This window comes from Bufo gargarizans, chromosome 2 (genome assembly GCF_014858855.1).
Source record: "Bufo gargarizans isolate SCDJY-AF-19 chromosome 2, ASM1485885v1, whole genome shotgun sequence".
Classification (NCBI taxonomy): Eukaryota; Metazoa; Chordata; class Amphibia; order Anura; family Bufonidae; genus Bufo; species Bufo gargarizans.
Window position 1 is genome coordinate 219,668,794 of NC_058081.1, and position 16,918 is coordinate 219,685,711.

Sequence of the window (16,918 nt, forward strand, 5' to 3'; positions counted from 1 at the left end):
GACGTACTCCTCCATGGCCTCATTCTCCGCTACTGACAGTGGATAGACTTTGCCACGAGGAGGAACGGCACCAGGTTGTAACTCTATGGCACAATCGTATGGGCGGTGCGGAGGTAGGGCAACCGCACGCACCTTATCGAATACATCCCGGTACTCCTCGTATTCAGGAGGCAACAGAGTCCGAGGAAGTACACAGCAACTTGACAGGCCCATGGATGCAACTAGCCCCACACTGCGGTGACCACGAGAGGATCTCGGCCGATCTCCAATCGAAAGTCGGATTATGCTTCTGGAGCCAGGGGTACCCCAAGACCACCGAGTAGTGTGGAGACGAAATAACCTGGAGACAGACCGACTCTCTGTGAACGGCACCAATGGCCATCCCCACTGGAAGGGTCTCCTGAGTCACGTGTGGCGGCAGAAGGGGTCTGCCGTCTATCGCCTCAAGAGCCAGTGGGGAACCTCGAGGCTGCAGAGGAATGGAATTGGCGGCAGCGAACACACTATCAATGAACAAACCACCAGCACCAGAGTCCACCAACGCCTGGGTCGTCACCGAGCCCCCGACCCAGGAGAGGACAACAGTAATCAGTGGTTTGTCAACACGGGAAACCGGGGACGAGGAGACTCCACCCAAGATCTGCCCCCGACAGGATCTCAGGTGCGAGCGTTTCCCGGACGGTTCGGGCATGCCAACCGAAAATGCCCACCGAGACCACAGTACATGCATCGGCCCTCGCGTCTCCGGAGTACCCTCTCCCCCTCGGACAGGCGAGCAAACCCCAGCTGCATGGGTTCACCCCCAGACAAGTCATCCCCAGGAGGCGTGGGAGGAGAGGGAGGCACGGGTGGGACAGCAAACGTAGGCGCCAATCTGTTAGAAGACCTCCGCAGGCTCTCCTTAAAGGAAGGTCTCTCCCTGAGTCTGGTGTCAATCAAAATCAGGAAAGAAATAAGAGACTCGAGCTCCACTGGTAGGTCCTTAGCTGCAACCTCATCCTTCAAGGCATCCGAGAGACCATGAGAGAAAGCAGCGACCAGAGCCTCATTATTCCAGCCCACCTCTGCTGCCAGGGTACGAAACTCAATGGCGTATTCAGCTACGGATCGTGAACCCTGTCTGATGGACATAAGGAGCTTCGCAGCAGAGGCAGCACGAGCCGGCACATCGAATACCTTCCGAAGAGAAGCAACAAAACCGGAAAACTCGGCAACCACCGGATTGTTGTTCTCCCATAAAGGGCTGGCCCAGGCCAAGGCCTTGTCCGAGAGCAGCGAGATCAAGAAGCCCACCTTTGATCTCTCAGTAGGAAAGGCATGTGGCAGCAACTCGAAATAAATGCCCACCTGGTTAAGGAAACCTCGGCACTGAGTTGGCTCTCCCCCAAAGCGCTGTGGAAGGGGGGCAGAACCGGTCATACCCCGAAACACCGCAGGCGCAGCAACAGGTGTCGGGGTAGACTCTGGCGCAACAACCGGAGCGGCAGTAGGAGCGGGCCCAGGAGCGACAACCGACCCATCGGCAACGGAAGCTAAATGAGCCGTGCGTTCAAGCAGGGTTTGCAACGCCACAGCGAACCGACCCAACAGGTGATCCTGCTGATCAAGTCTGGCAACCAGCGTAGGTAGCGAGGATGGCCCTGTACCGTCAGAATTCATGGCTTGGTCCTAATGTCATGGAACCATGAACCAGACGTACAACAAGAGAGAAGTGGAAATAAGAAGGCTTTATTGAAAATCAAGCTGTAAGGCAAAAGTCCAAACGGATGGCTAAACCGAAGCAGGGTCTTGCGAAGCCAGAGGTCAGGAACCAGAAGGGTAGTCAGACGAAGCCTGGATCGGGAACCAGCAGGGTAGTCAGATGAAGCCTGGATCAGGAACCAGCAGGGTAGTCAGACGAAGCCAGGATCAGGAACCAGAAGCAGCAGCAGTCTTAGAAGCATGTGAACACAGGAGGACCAAGCAAGGAACTGAAGCCACAGACCTCCTATATATATGAGCTAGGCATTCAGCTCCTCCCAGTGGGAAGGAGAAGCCGCAGGGTGGGAGGCTACAAGAAACCCAGAAACCAAGATGGCCGCCAGCACATGTCAAACGAAGGAGAACAGCAAGAAGGTAAGACCATGACATTCCCACAATGTTGCGCAGAAAGATAGTGGAGCAATATCAGAAAGGTGTTACCCAGCGAAAAATTGCAAAGACTCTGCATCTATCATCATCAACTGTGCATAACATCATCCGAAGATTCAGAGAATCTGGAAAAATCTCTGTGCGTAAGGGTCAAGGCCGTAAAACCATACTGGATGCCCGTGATCTCCGGGCCCTTAAACAACACTGCACCACAAACAGGAATGCTACTGTAAAGGAAATCACAGAATGGGCTCAGGAATACTTCCAGAAACCATTGTCAGTGAACACAATCCACCGTTCCATCCGCCGTTGCCAGCTAAAACTCTACAGTGCAAAGAAGAAGCAATTTCTAAGCAAGATCCACAAGCTCAGGCGTTTTCACTGGGCCAGGGATCATTTAAAATGGAGTGTGGCAAAATGGAAGACTGTTCTGTGGTCAGACGAGTTACGATTCAAAGTTATTTTTGGAAATCTGGGACGCCATGTCATCCGGACCAAAGAGGACAAGGACAACCCAAGTTGTTATCAACGCTCAGTTCAGAAGCCTGCATCTCTGATGGTATGGGGTTGCATGAGTGCTTGTGGCATGGGCAGCTTGCATGTCTGGAAAGGCACCATCAATGCAGAAAAATATATTCAGGTTCTAGAACAACATATGCTCCCATCCAGACATCATCTCTTTCAGGGAAGACCCTGCATTTTTCAACAAGATAATACCAGACCACATTCTGCATCAATCACAACATCATGGCTGCGTAGGAGAAGGTTCCGAGTGCTGAAATGGCCAGTCTGCAGTCCAGATCTTTCACCTATAGAGAACATTTGGCGCATCATAATGAGGAAGGTGCAACAAAGAAGGCCCAAGACGATTGAACAGTTAGAGGCCTGTATTAGACAAGAATGGGAGAGCATTCCTATTTCTAAACTTGAGAAACTGGTCTCCTCGGTCCCCAGACGTCTGTTGAGTGTTGTAAGAAGAAGGGGAGATGCCACACAGTGGTGAAAATGGCCTTGTCCCAACTTTTTGGGGATTTGTTGACACCATGAAATTCTGATTCAACATATTTTTACCTTAAAATGGTACATTTTCTCAGTTTAAACTTTTGTTCCATGATTTATGTTCTATTCTGAATAAAATATTAGAAGTTGGCACCTCCACATCATTGCATTCAGTTTTTATTCACGATTTGTATAGTGTCCCAACTTTTTTGGAATCCGGTTTGTATAAAGCATAAGGAAATATTTAAGAATTTCCAGGAGTCCAAAGGCTGAGTAAAGGGAGGGTAGGAACGTTAGATTGGCATGCCTGTACTGTCGCCACTATAACTGTTTTTACTGCTTTAGTGAAGTGTCTGCCCGTAACAAAGCCTAGTTTTTGGAGGGTGTTAACCAGTTGGGGAGGAATCAAAGAGGTATATTGGAGAATATTTTCCAGCATCGAACAGGTTTTATTTGGCTTTGGAAGGTGTATTGTCTGTGCTTCATGGAAGCCTTCCACAAAGGATCCTCACTAATAGATGGATTTCAGTGAAGAGGTTAGTAAGGGGGTGATCTGGGGTTGAATAAATTATAATATTCCACTGACTGTCCATGCCGAATGGGCCCTTTAGATTGATTATTCAGAGATGGGACCTAACAAAAAGGTTAATTTGTGTAACGGACTTTGAGGATGGACCTACTGTGCTAACTAAAGGCATCGGGCTCTGGCCTTCATTGCAGAGGACCCACCAGGCCACTACCTCCTGGAATAGTTCTGGTGTAGTTGGTAGCTGAACTGTGGAGGTCAGGGCAGGCAGAGTTTGTGCGTATCCATGAAAAAAATCTGAGGTCAGGGCAGGCAGCTGAGGGTCAATATGGTTAGCAGGTAGTAGTCAGGATGGGCAGTGGAGAATCAGAGCTGCTAAACAGGCAGAGTTCAGTATATGGGTAGATAAACAGAATAAGCACACCTTCACTTAATAAGACTAGAATGCCTAAAGCTAGATAGGGAGGTTGTTTTAAATACCCAGAAATGACCTGTGGCAGGATGGGAAAGACTGAGTACACACACTGGCCTTTTAAGAGACAGGGAGTGCATAGGCTCTAAGGCTGAAGGGCTGTAAGAAGATCTGTATCTAAGATCTTTTTGTATATTTGGCTTTCTGTTGAACTTGCCTGTGTATGAAATTATATGGCTATGTATGACTACTCTTTAAGTGTGCCACATGAGAGGGTGATCACCCAAGGAAGACAGCATCTCATCTATGAAATTGCCACTGGATTGTAAGTTACAGTGGTGCTTGAAAGTTTGTGAACCCTTCATAATTTAGTATTTTATAAGTTTGACCTAAAACGAAATCAGATTTTGATCTGGAAGGGAACCTACCAATATAATAGAGCTGAAGCTGTTTTGTATAGAGGAATCGGCTAGAATTCCTCCAAGCCGATGTGGAGGACTAATGAACAATTGTTGAAAATGTTTGTTTACTTGCAATTAATGCTGCACATTGGTGTCACACCAGATACTGGAAGAAAAGGTTCACATACTTTTGCCACTCATAGACATGCGATATTGGATCATGTTTCTTAATAATTTGGTTATCTTTATCTACTTTTAGGACTCAAGCACCACGGTATTTCCAAAATCCTCAGAGGTAAAGAGATCTCTTGTTTCTACTGACCATTCCAGGAGGTCCTTGGGTTGTGGTAATTGTCATGGGGTTATGGTCAGAAGTGGTTAAATGGTTGTGAGCTCCATAGTGGAGCAGATATCATTGTAGAATAAAATGGATGTTATCAGGAAGTAAACAATACAGAAGTGAGTATAATGGACATAGGAATAATAGGTATTACCCTGTGTAAAACAGACACCAAGGGAACACATAGAGAAAACTGTTGCATAACAGTGAGTATAAGTGTGAAGGCTCTTTGGTCATTTGTGGTGGCGGAGGATCGATCCAGGTATGGGGGGAGGATAGTTTTGAAGTTGCTCCCAGGATGACATTGTCTAAACTTTTGTTTAGGAGGAACTTGTACAGGTCAGAGTAAAAAGGTTGCATTGGGACACATAGATTTAGAAGCGTATATTTGATGCTGTTTTTAAGACGGGAGTTGTATAAAAATTAGGATCAGCTTTTTCCACAAACAAGGTATATTGTAAGAAGTTGTGGAATAGAATATCTAGTCCCCTTGACGTAGATGTAAAATTGGCAGATTAACAGTGACCAATCCATGCTACCCTAAGTGAGCTTTTTGACATCTTATAGACGGCTTAAAAGGGGTTGTCCTTTTTCAACAACTTATCCCCTGTCCACACAATAGGAAATATGTGTCTGATAGGCTGGGTGCAACTGCTAGCCCTCGCCAATCACTAGAACATTGGCCTGTGTTTGGCCATTTGAATGGCGTGTAGGACACACATGCGTGATGCTACTCCTTTCAACTCTATGGGACTGCTGGAGATAGTGTCTTGCTACAGTTGAAACCAGAAGTTTACATACACTATAAAAAAAGACACATAGGCATGTTTTTCTCAATATCTGACATTAAATCAGAATAAATCTTTCCTGTTTTTGGTCAGCTAGGATTACCATAATTACTATTATTTGCCAAATACCAGAATAATGAGAGAGAGACTCTTAAGGCATTTGTATTACTTTCTGCAATGTCAAAAGTTTACATACACTAAGATTACTATGCCTTTAAACAATTCTGGACTGTCCATATGATGATGTCATGAGTTAATTAGAGACACACCTGTGGATGTATTTAAATTCACACCTGAATCACACTGCTTCTTTGTGCAGCATCATGGGAAAGTGTAAAGAAATCAGCCAAGATATCAGGAAGAGAATTGTGGAATATTGTTGAGCGCGAATATTCGAATAGCGAATATTAATTGCGAATATCGCAACTTCGCTAATTCGCGAATATTACGAATATAGTGCTATATATTCGCTATATCGAATATTCAGCATTTTTTAACATCTAAAAACATTATTCCTCCCTGCTTCTTTCTTGTGGGTCAATGAGTCATTGGCCCACAATCAACTTAAGCAGGAAGGAATCATGTTTTCTTATGGAAAATAAAATGACGAATATTCTAAAAAGCAAATATATAGCAATATAGGGAATATATTCATTTTTTAGAATATTAGCATTTTTTTTCCCAATCTGTACGGTCGCTCGCATACCCCTCCCCAACAAGCGTCCCCGTCACCATGGGAATACCTGTGGGTTCGAAAATACAATCGGATCTGAGTTTTCCCTGAGATCGTGAAAACTCAGATCCGATGGTATATTCTAACCCACAGGCGTTCCCATGGTGACGGGGACGCTTGTTGGGGAGGAGTATGCGAACGACCGTACAGATTGGAGAAAAAAAGACTAATATTCTAAATAACGAATATATTCGCTATATTGCTATAACTTAGTTTTTTAGAATATTCATCATATTCAAAATTTTTATAAGTTATAGCAATATAGCGAATATTCGTGAAATACACATATAGACTGCAATTTAGCTAATATAGTGCTATAGTATTTTTTTTTAATAGTGTAATTTTTTTTCCAAATCTGAACTTCAGAAGAGACAAAAAAAAATTGACTTAAAAAAAAAATACTATAGCACTATATTAGCTAAATTACAGTCTATTTGTGTATTTTACGAATATTTGCTATATTGCTATAACTTCATTTTTTAGAATATTCATAATATTCTAAAACAAGAATATATAGCAATATAGCGAATATTCGTAAAATACACATATTAGCCAATAGCCATAGCCAACCAATAGGAAAGTTGCCTTATACAGTTAAAAGAAAATCGCAATACTCGAATAATTAAATCGCATATTATTCGCGATAAATAGAATAATGACGAATATTCGATTTCGGCGACTATAAGACGAATATTCAATCGAATATTTGCAAAATATCACGAAATCGAATATGGCACCTTCCGCTCATCACTATTGTGGACTTGCACAAGTCTGGCTCAACCTTAAGTGCAATTTCAAGATACCTTAAGATGCCTTGTTCATCTGTACAAACAATTATACGGAAGTACAAACAAGATGGGAATATCCAGCCATCATACCGCTCAGGAAGGAGACGGGTTCTGTGTCCCATTGATGAACGTGCTTTGGTCTGACGTGTGCATATCAACCCAAGAACAAAAGTAAAAGACCTTGTGAAGATGATTGCGGAAGCTGGTAAGATTGTGTCAATGTCTATAGTGAAACGAGTACTGTATCAACATGGGCTGAAAGGCACTGTGTCAGGAAGAAGCCATTACTCCAAAAGAAACATAAAAAAGCCAGATTAATGTTTGCAAATGCACACAGGAACAAAGAACTACATTTTTGGAGACATGTCCTGTGGTCTGACGAAACTAATATTGAAATTTTTGGCCATAATGACCATCATTACGTTTGGAGGAAAAAAGGGAGAAGCTTGGAAGCCTAAGTACACCATCCCAACTGTGAAACACAGCATCATGTTGTGGGGTTGTTTTTCTGCAGGAGGGACTGGTGCACTTCACAAAATAGATAATAACAAAAAATAGTTGTGGAATCGCACTCACCAGATCTCGAGGTCATCCGGCATGCAACAACCTACCTGGAGTCCAAGATTCATTAGGGCTCCTAAGTAACAAGTCCAAGAAAGAAGATAGAGGCAGCATATCCGGTACAAAAATCCCTTTAATGGGAGCCGCCAAGTGAACAAGCGTGCAACAGGTCGTGACGTTTCGGCTGATTCACAGCCTTTATCAAACACAATAGGTGTTTGATAAAGGCTGTGAATCAGCCGAAACGTCACGACCTGTTGCACGCTTGTTCACTTGGCGGCTCCCATTAAAGGGATTTTTGTACTGGATATGCTGCCTCCATCTTCCATCTTCTTTCTTGGGACTTTTCACAAAATTATGTGGAAATACTGAAGCTACATCTCAAGACATCAGCCAGAAAGTTAAAGCTTGGGCGGAAATGGGTCTTCCAAATGAACAGTGACCCAGAGAATACTGCCAAACTGGTTACAAAGTGGCTTAAGGATAACAAAGTCAATGTTTTGGAGTGGCCATCACAAAGCCCTGATCTCAATCCTATTAAAAATTTATGATCAAAGCTGAAAAGGCAGGTGCAATCAAGGCGACCAACAAACATGGCTCAGTTACACCAGTTTTGTCAGGATGAATGTGGCCAAATTCCGACCAACTATTGTGAGAAGCTTGTCGGAGGATATCCAAAACATTTGACCCAAGTCATACAGTTTAAGGGCAATGGTACTAAATCTTAATGAAATGTATCTAAACCTTTGGCTTTGCAGAATGTAATAAAAAATGCCTTAAAACATTCTCTCTCTCTCTCTCTCTCTCTCTCTCTCTCTCTCATTAATCTGGTATTTGGGAAATAATAATTATGTTAATCCTAATTGACCAAAAACAGGAAAGGTTTATTCTGATTTCATGTCAGATTTTGAGAAAAACATGCATATGTGTCTTTTTTTATAGTGTATGTAAACTTCTGGTTTCAACTGTATCTGCAGCCCCATAGAGTTGAATGGAGCGGCAGCGAACATGTGTGTCCACTGCTCCATTTAAACAGGTGAACATAAGCCCCAATTCTGGTGATCTGTGGGGGCCCCAGCAGTTGGACCCCTGACTATCAAACACTTATCCTCTATCCTGGGGAGAGGGGATACATTTTTGTAATGGGATACCCCTTTTAACTCCACTGTCTTTTAATATTATTTTTTGCTACATATAATTTATTGGTAGAAAATTTTTGAAGAAAGAATCTTTTTCCATAGCTTATGAATTTAGAAACCGAAGAAGAAGTAAAACCACGTACTAGCTGACCATAAGCCTGTCCTTGTTCACGTAAAGGATGAATCATATCACTCATCTCAACCAAACACATTGACATTTAATTTCTAAGAGCATTGAGGTTTCAGAGGTCTTTGATCTCATACCTCAGCCAAGTCATTTGAGTGAACAGAGATCGGAGCCCTTTACTTGCTAAAACATTATTTTAACGCTTTACATTTTCGAAGGAAATATTTTGAGTTAAATAAAAAAAAGCAGCTGTTTCATATACTTGTATTATGACTAATCGGGGGAAAACATTAAAATACTCTTTAGGCTTCTTTGCCTGTTTTTTTTTACCTTTGTGGCTGGATGATTAAGCTGACTTCGTATAAATCAGCAGCCAGTGTTTAAGGGAGAGCTTCTCACACACTCATCTACCAGATTAAATTGGTGACTTTTACAGAAATCACCTACAGATTATTTCCATGGTTAAAAAAAATAAGAAACAGAATTTCAGCATAATCTTAGATCAACCATAGTATTTGTATTGTAGAACTGTCAAAATATTTTTTTAGCTTAGATCTTTTAATTATCATTGTCCATGAAAATGTCATGGCAGCAAAGCAGTGTGCACAGTGGCTTCAATGTCATGAAGACCAGGCCACTGACCCACCAATTTATGCAGGTCTGACAAAGGGTTAACAAACCTCATGATTACTGAAGTTTAGAGGATGACAGAATTACAGATATAGAAGACACCAAGTGTTTTAAACTATAACATAAACCTGCAGACTAAACATTAATTTTGAATGACGAAATGCTTGTTCGTTGGGTGATTGCATCTTTCATAAGGCACATAAAATCCCAGTTCGGTGTTAGCACATGGCCCTGTGCAAAATGGATGGATGCTGAAAAACAAGTATACTGTATGGGAACCAATAATCATAGTATCGGTGATGCCCAACCTACGGCCCGTGGGCCAAATGCGGCCCGTGAAGCCGTGTCATGCGGCCCGCGCAGTAACAAGACTTTATCAGCGCAGGACGCGCTGTGAACGGCACAGGCAGCAAAGCGATGCTGCCTGTGCCTGCAATCTCCTAGCTAATTTATTTACTGCACTTGCCTCTGTGAAATTGAAGAGAAGCGCCGTAATCTCGCACAGGTGCACTGGCAGAGGCATCGAAGTGCGCATGCACCGTCTTCCTGGTCTCTGCCAGTGCGCCTGTGCAAGATTACGGCGCTTCTCTTCAATTTCACAGAGGCAGGTGCAGTAAAAAAATTAGCTAGGAAGCGGCTCTGGATGGGGAGGATATCTGTGGATGACACTGAGGGGGATATCTGTGGATGACACTGAGGGGGGATATCTGTGGGTGACACTGAGGGGGCATATCTGTGGATGACACTGAGGGGGCATATCTGTGGATAACACTGAGGGGGCATATCTGTGGATGACACTGGGAGGGATATATGTGGATGACACTGAGGGGGGATATCTGTGGATGACACTGATGGGGGATATCTGTGGATGACACTGAGGGGGGATATCTGTGCATGACACTGAGGGGGGATATCTGTGCATGACACTGGGGGGGATATCTGTGCATGACACTGAGGGGGATATCTGTGGGTGACACTGAGGGGGCATATCTGTGGGTGACACTGAGAGGGCATATCTGTGGATGACACTGAGGGGGCATATCTGTGGATAACACTGAGGGGGCATATCTGTGGATGACACTGGGAGGGATATCTGTGGATGACACTGAGGGGGGATATCTGTGGATGACACTGAGGGGGGATATCTGTAGATGACACTGAGGGGGGATATCTGTGCATGACACTGAGGGGGGATATCTGTGCATGACACTGGGGGGGATATCTGTGGATGACACTGAGGGGGATATCTGTGGATGACACTTAGGGGGATCTGTGGATGACACTGAGGGGGATATCTGTGCATGACACTGGGGGGGATATCTGTGGATGACACTGAGGGGGGATATCTGTGGATGACACTGAGGGGGGATATCTGTGGATGACACTGAGGGGGGATATCTGTGGATGACACTGAGGGGGGATATCTGTGGATGACACTGAGGGGGGATATCTGTGGATGACACTTAGGGGGATCTAGCGAGGGGTGTGGGGATGTTGGGGTGGGAGGTCCTGGAGGGGTGTTTGGGTGGGAGCTCTGGAAGGGGTGGGAGGTCCAATAAGTATGTGGGAGTGGGGGGGCCATACATTGTTTTGCTATGGAGCCCAGTCATTTCTAGCTACACCCCTAATTGGTAAGACTGGGTGGGCACTGGAGCGATAGGGCGCCCTGCTGTAGGAGAAGCCGGCAGGAGATGAAAGGAGGAGGGGCCAGGTCCTGGTGGTGTCGGGCACACGGCGCAAGCATGGCGGTGGAGGATCTGACTGAAGCCTAAAGACCAAACATCAAGGTAGACCTGCAGAAGAAGCGCAGTATGTGATGTATACATGTGTGTAATGTATGTAGAGCAGTGTGTGATGATCACATACTGCACTACATACATTACACACATGTATACATCACATGCCCCCTCACAGTAATAATGCCAAGATATGTGCCCTCTTCACAGTAGTAATGCTCACACATGCCCCCTCACAGTAGACTTTGGTGCAATGAGGGAGTCACCATTGTTCTTGTTGCACCCAAGGTATGCATCTTTCTGTGGGCAGCCCCTCTTTCGCTGCTTTGACAGAGCCAGGTAATGACAAATCTGTCGACAGACTTTGTCCATAGGAACAACATGATTGTACCAGCAGCTCTATTTGGTACACAAGTACCATATTACATGATGTCTCTCGGCCAATCAACCCAAGAGGTGCAGTAATTAGTATACGGCACATTTAAATTTCACCCCAGAATTCACCCAGTAAAGCACAGTGCCATCTTATAGATCGCCTTAATAAAACAGCAAGAGATTGCTTTAAAATTTGGTATAAAAAGTAAAGTTCAGGTGCTAGGATTCTATTAAATATTTACTAGGAAATACTAAACTACTTGCTGAGGGCGAGTAGTCATCATTTTTAACTAATAATCTTTGCCATTGTAAACTGTAGAATTTTCTTGGAAAATAGGCATTTCGATCTATGAAAATATGCAAGTATTATCCAGGTATTGTACAATAACTTATTGCGGTAACTTCCATCATACATACAGTATGCTAAGATAATGTAAATGATGCTATATAACATATGTGCCGTTTGGGTGTTAGTGCCAGTAGTTGGCGCCGGAACTACACAGCTCTATCAATGGAGGCAGCGTTGTAGTAACACACTCCCTCCAATACACAGTTGACAGAGCTGTGTGGTTCCAGTTCTGACTTCTGGTGACAGAGCGTCAGCCAAACAGCTGATCGGTGGGGGAGCGGGGTGTCAGACCCTGACGATCAGCTAGTCTTGAGGATTGGGCATTAGTAAAAACTGGACAACCTCTTTAATACACCATGTCCTTATTACAAAGAATAGAACAAATCCTACAGCCTAAATTCCTTCTCAAATATATCTTACAGAAGCACTTATGTCCTTACCTCCCCCCGACACGAATCTCATCATTGATGGCAATGTCAGTCCAAGAATGGCTATGTATAAATCCATTACAGAATGTAGAGTAGGGCAAATAAATGAACAGCCAAGTTAAAAATGACTTAGGATGATCTTACCCACAATCTGTCATAAGTCATAATATGCAGGTACAGAAAAGGTCCTTCAAACCAGGAAATTGTAGAGGAAGTGGTTATTCAGTGTGTGTAAATTCCAGCAAGACAATACTTTCATTAAAATGACTAAGGGGCTTTCTCAGTGTGCGCTTTAATTCTTTGAAATATATTGAGATGGCTGAATGTAGAAAATATGAGCAACTGCCATTTTCTGCAGAGTTTTTACGTGACTACTTCTACAACATATTGATACAAAGATGTACCACGATAAAAATATATAAACTTATCTAAAAAGTAATACATCATAATTTTTTATTGTATTTTTATATCTATATTATAGATCTAATCATCCTTTTAGATCTATATTATAGATCTAAAAGTTTACTGAACGTACCGTGACCCTTTAACATGCTGACTGTAGACTGCACTGTATTTCATGATGACAGGTTCCCTTTAAGGTGCTTGGATACAGTGATCCGACTGTGTGTTAGCAATAGTAGCAATCTATTTACCATCGCTTATCTATATAGGGCAATTGTATGAACATTCTCAGGAATATTCTGTATATGTAATTACACTAATTCATTTGATGACATTTTCTTGCAATATATGTATTACATGAACTTTAGGAACATATGAATGTCAAACAGTTTTGCAGTGGATTTTGGAATATTGGAATAAATAGGGACACATAATTGCTAGGTGAATAATAATAATAATGATAATGTGATTTTACAGAAAAATATGACCAATGGTGTACAGCATAATAAAAGACATATACAGCTTATACAAATAGTAAATAAGTCAATAAGCTTACCATGTAAGAAACACTCACCAGGATCATGGTAAGGTCTTGTTGTGTGTGCCAAGATGGTGGCTTACAATAACAGTATTTTCCCTTTAAGATCAGAGATGTGGTGTGTTAATCAACACTTTCTACTACTAATGTCCTTTTGGGACTATTTACACCACTTTCACTGCTCCTACCTACTTAACTAAGACTTAGCTTTTATTTCATATTATTTAATAGATATGGTGTAGATAACTAATGTTAAAATACTCAGTGGTCACTAGCCAATTGCCTATCCCTTTGGATTACCCTGTCAGGACCGTCATCTGACTGGGTTTAAACGCACTTTCACTACCAGGCTGCGCGCTTGCCTGTATTTATTATTGTTAAGTGCGATTCATTTTATTTCTCTGTGATGGCCTAGTGAACAGCTGCCATAAAATTCAGAGCCTCACGCTGCCCCCCGACATGTTTCGCCGTGTCCCGGCGTCTTCAGGGGTTAGGGCAGAGTGTACGCGTGTCCTCCTTGCGACCAGCTAATATAGCCTTTGTTTGTGACATCATTATTGGGAGCCCCACTAGGGGGCGTGATGGAAAATTTCCCTTCCCACGTGCTGATTGGATGCACGCCGTGGTTCAGCTTACTTTCGTCATAGCTACCGCCCCTTGACCTCGGCTGCTTCTCTTCAATTGGTCCTCGTCATTAGCAGGCGTCTGTTTACATCGTAGCTCCGCCCATCTCACGTCGGCTGCCACCTTCCAATTGGTCCACGTCATCAGACGCGGTGACGCATGTACTTGCGCGACCGCGTCACGTGGTCCACGTCATCAGGTGCGGCCGGTTCGTATACTTGCTTTCCAATTTTCAGCTATTGCGCATGCTCGCCGACTTAGTCATCAGCCTTCTCACTACACTGAACTCAACGCATCGCTGATGCGCATGTTCACGGACTTAGATTCCGGCTGTGATAGTGCTTCTCTCTGGAGGTTCCTTTCAGGAGGTATTTGCATTATGCCAATCCCTTACTATTATATCTATCTTGGGTGTATATGTCTACTGGTAGCTACTCCCACATTATGATTTTTATGTATCGCTATATTTAATCCCTCTGCTTTCTCTGATGGCCTTATATATCTTTATTCTTTCTGTTGTCTTTTATATATTGAGGTTACTTGCAGAGAAGATCAATCAGTGGGGATTATTAGCTGCTTTAGGGAATATCGGGTGCTATCATAGGATATAGGGGACATGGGGAGGGGAGGGAGGAGGGGAAAAAAGGGAGACAAGTTTAATTGCTCCACATCTTACCTCCCATATCTTTAGAGTTGGTAAGTTACCTATTGAATGCATCTCTATACTTCAGCTAAATGAGTTGTTGATTATATTTCATTAGGTATATTTTGTGGTGTTCTTCATCTATCTCCTTCTAGATTAATTAATTTCAGTTCACTGGTTATTTTTACACCTTCAATATTTTCTCTCCCTTTTTATCCCCTGAGTATGATTTTATTCTTAGTTATATACCTTCCAATGTGTATTCCCTATATTCGATTTCCATGAGGTTCCCAAGTGTAGGCTATTTTCTCATATTACAGTTCCATAATTGAGTTTTTTTATATTTTTTTTTTAAATATATTTGTTGTATTATATTATTATTTTATTTGTGTATATCATTTTTTCACAAGGAGGTTGCTCATTTTCTGGTTAAAATATTTTTATCTCATTTACTACTTAAGTTGGTAGTTCTTTTAATTTCTTTTATTTTCTTCTCTTAGGTGGGGGTATTGGTAACCTACAGAAAGGACGAATACGTGAACCCTTCATTTAGCCCTTTTGGGGCTAGACTATTTAGTAAGTATATCCATTTCGTTTCTTCTTGTTGGAGCTTTTTGTCTATATCTCCTTTACGTGGTCCTGATTTGACTCTCATCAGTCCCCAAAATTTGAAATCGGTGTTATGGCCAGTATATAATAGTAAGGGATTGGCATAATGCAAATACCTCCTGAAAGGAACCTCCAGAGAGAAGCACTATCACAGCCGGAATCTAAGTCCGTGAACATGCGCATCAGCGATGCGTTGAGTTCAGTGTAGTGAGAAGGCTGATGACTAAGTCGGCGAGCATGCGCAATAGCTGAAAATTGGAAAGCAAGTATACGAACCGGCCGCACCTGATGACGTGGACCACGTGACGCGGTCGCGCAAGTACATGCGTCACCGCGTCTGATGACGTGGACCAATTGGAAGGTGGCAGCCGACGTGAGATGGGCGGAGCTACGATGTAAACAGACGCCTGCTAATGACGAGGACCAATTGAAGAGAAGCAGCCGAGGTCAAGGGGCGGTAGCTATGACGAAAGTAAGCTGAACCACGGCGTGCATCCAATCAGCACGTGGGAAGGGAAATTTTCCATCACGCCCCCTAGTGGGGCTCCCAATAATGATGTCACAAACAAAGGCTATATTAGCTGGTCGCAAGGAGGACACGCGTACACTCTGCCCTAACCCCTGAAGACGCCGGGACACGGCGAAACATGTCGGGGGGCAGCGTGAGGCTCTGAATTTTATGGCAGCTGTTCACTAGGCCATCACAGAGAAATAAAATGAATCGCACTTAACAATAATAAATACAGGCAAGCGCGCAGCCTGGTAGTGAAAGTGCGTTTAAACCCAGTCAGATGACGGTCCTGACAGGGTAATCCAAAGGGATAGGCAATTGGCTAGTGACCACTGAGTATTTTAACATTAGTTATCTACACCATATCTATTAAATAATATGAAATAAAAGCTAAGTCTTAGTTAAGTAGGTAGGAGCAGTGAAAGTGGTGTAAATAGTCCCAAAAGGACATTAGTAGTAGAAGATGGTGGCTTACTCTCAATGACACACCCTCGACAATTATATTGTCCATCAACAACACTACAAAAATTTTCAGTGTAGCCCAGGCCTTACTTAGCTACTGCTCTCTGGAATGAGGCCAAATCTAAGTTTTAAACCATTGCAGATTTGGATAACTGGGAACATGGACACCCTGAGTATTTATCATATTGACCAACAGCCACCAAAGAGCTGTTCTGCAGTAGCTCTGACAACGTAGGTTAGGGTGGGTTCACATCTGCGTTCTGGATTCCATTATGGCTTTCCGTTATAACATGGTTATAACAGAAAATAACGAAATCCATAAGACGGAAGTCAAAATGGAAGTCTTTAAGAGGCATTCCGTTTTGACCCGTCTTCATAGAAGTCTATGGGAATCATAACAGATCTGTCTAGTTCCCCTTATGCAAGACGGAAAACAAAGTCCTGTCGACAGGACTTTTTTCTCCGTTCTGCATAACGGAAACGGGACATATCCGTTATGACTCCCATAGATTTCTATTAAGACGGAATGCCTTTTAAAAGGCTTCTGTTTTGCATTCCGTCATAATACAAGTCTATGGGCAGTATAACGGATCCATCCTTCCGTCTTTTGGATTCCGTTTTTTTCCATTATAACCATGTTATAACGGAAAGCCATAACGGAATCCAG

The 16,918-nt window shown here is 43.2% G+C and overlaps 1 protein-coding gene across 1 annotated transcript in view; it reads right to left on the reverse strand.

Moving 5' to 3' along the window:
* Nucleotides 1-12,606, reverse strand: part of LOC122925382 — a 62,322-nt gene extending 49,716 nt beyond the window's left edge. The window contains exon 1 of the mRNA XM_044276737.1: nt 12,475-12,606. Within this exon, the coding sequence (XP_044132672.1) occupies nt 12,475-12,541 (67 nt within the window). The 5' untranslated portion in view covers nt 12,542-12,606. The remainder of the gene's footprint in view (nt 1-12,474) is intronic.
* Nucleotides 12,607-16,918: the final 4,312 nt, after the last annotated feature.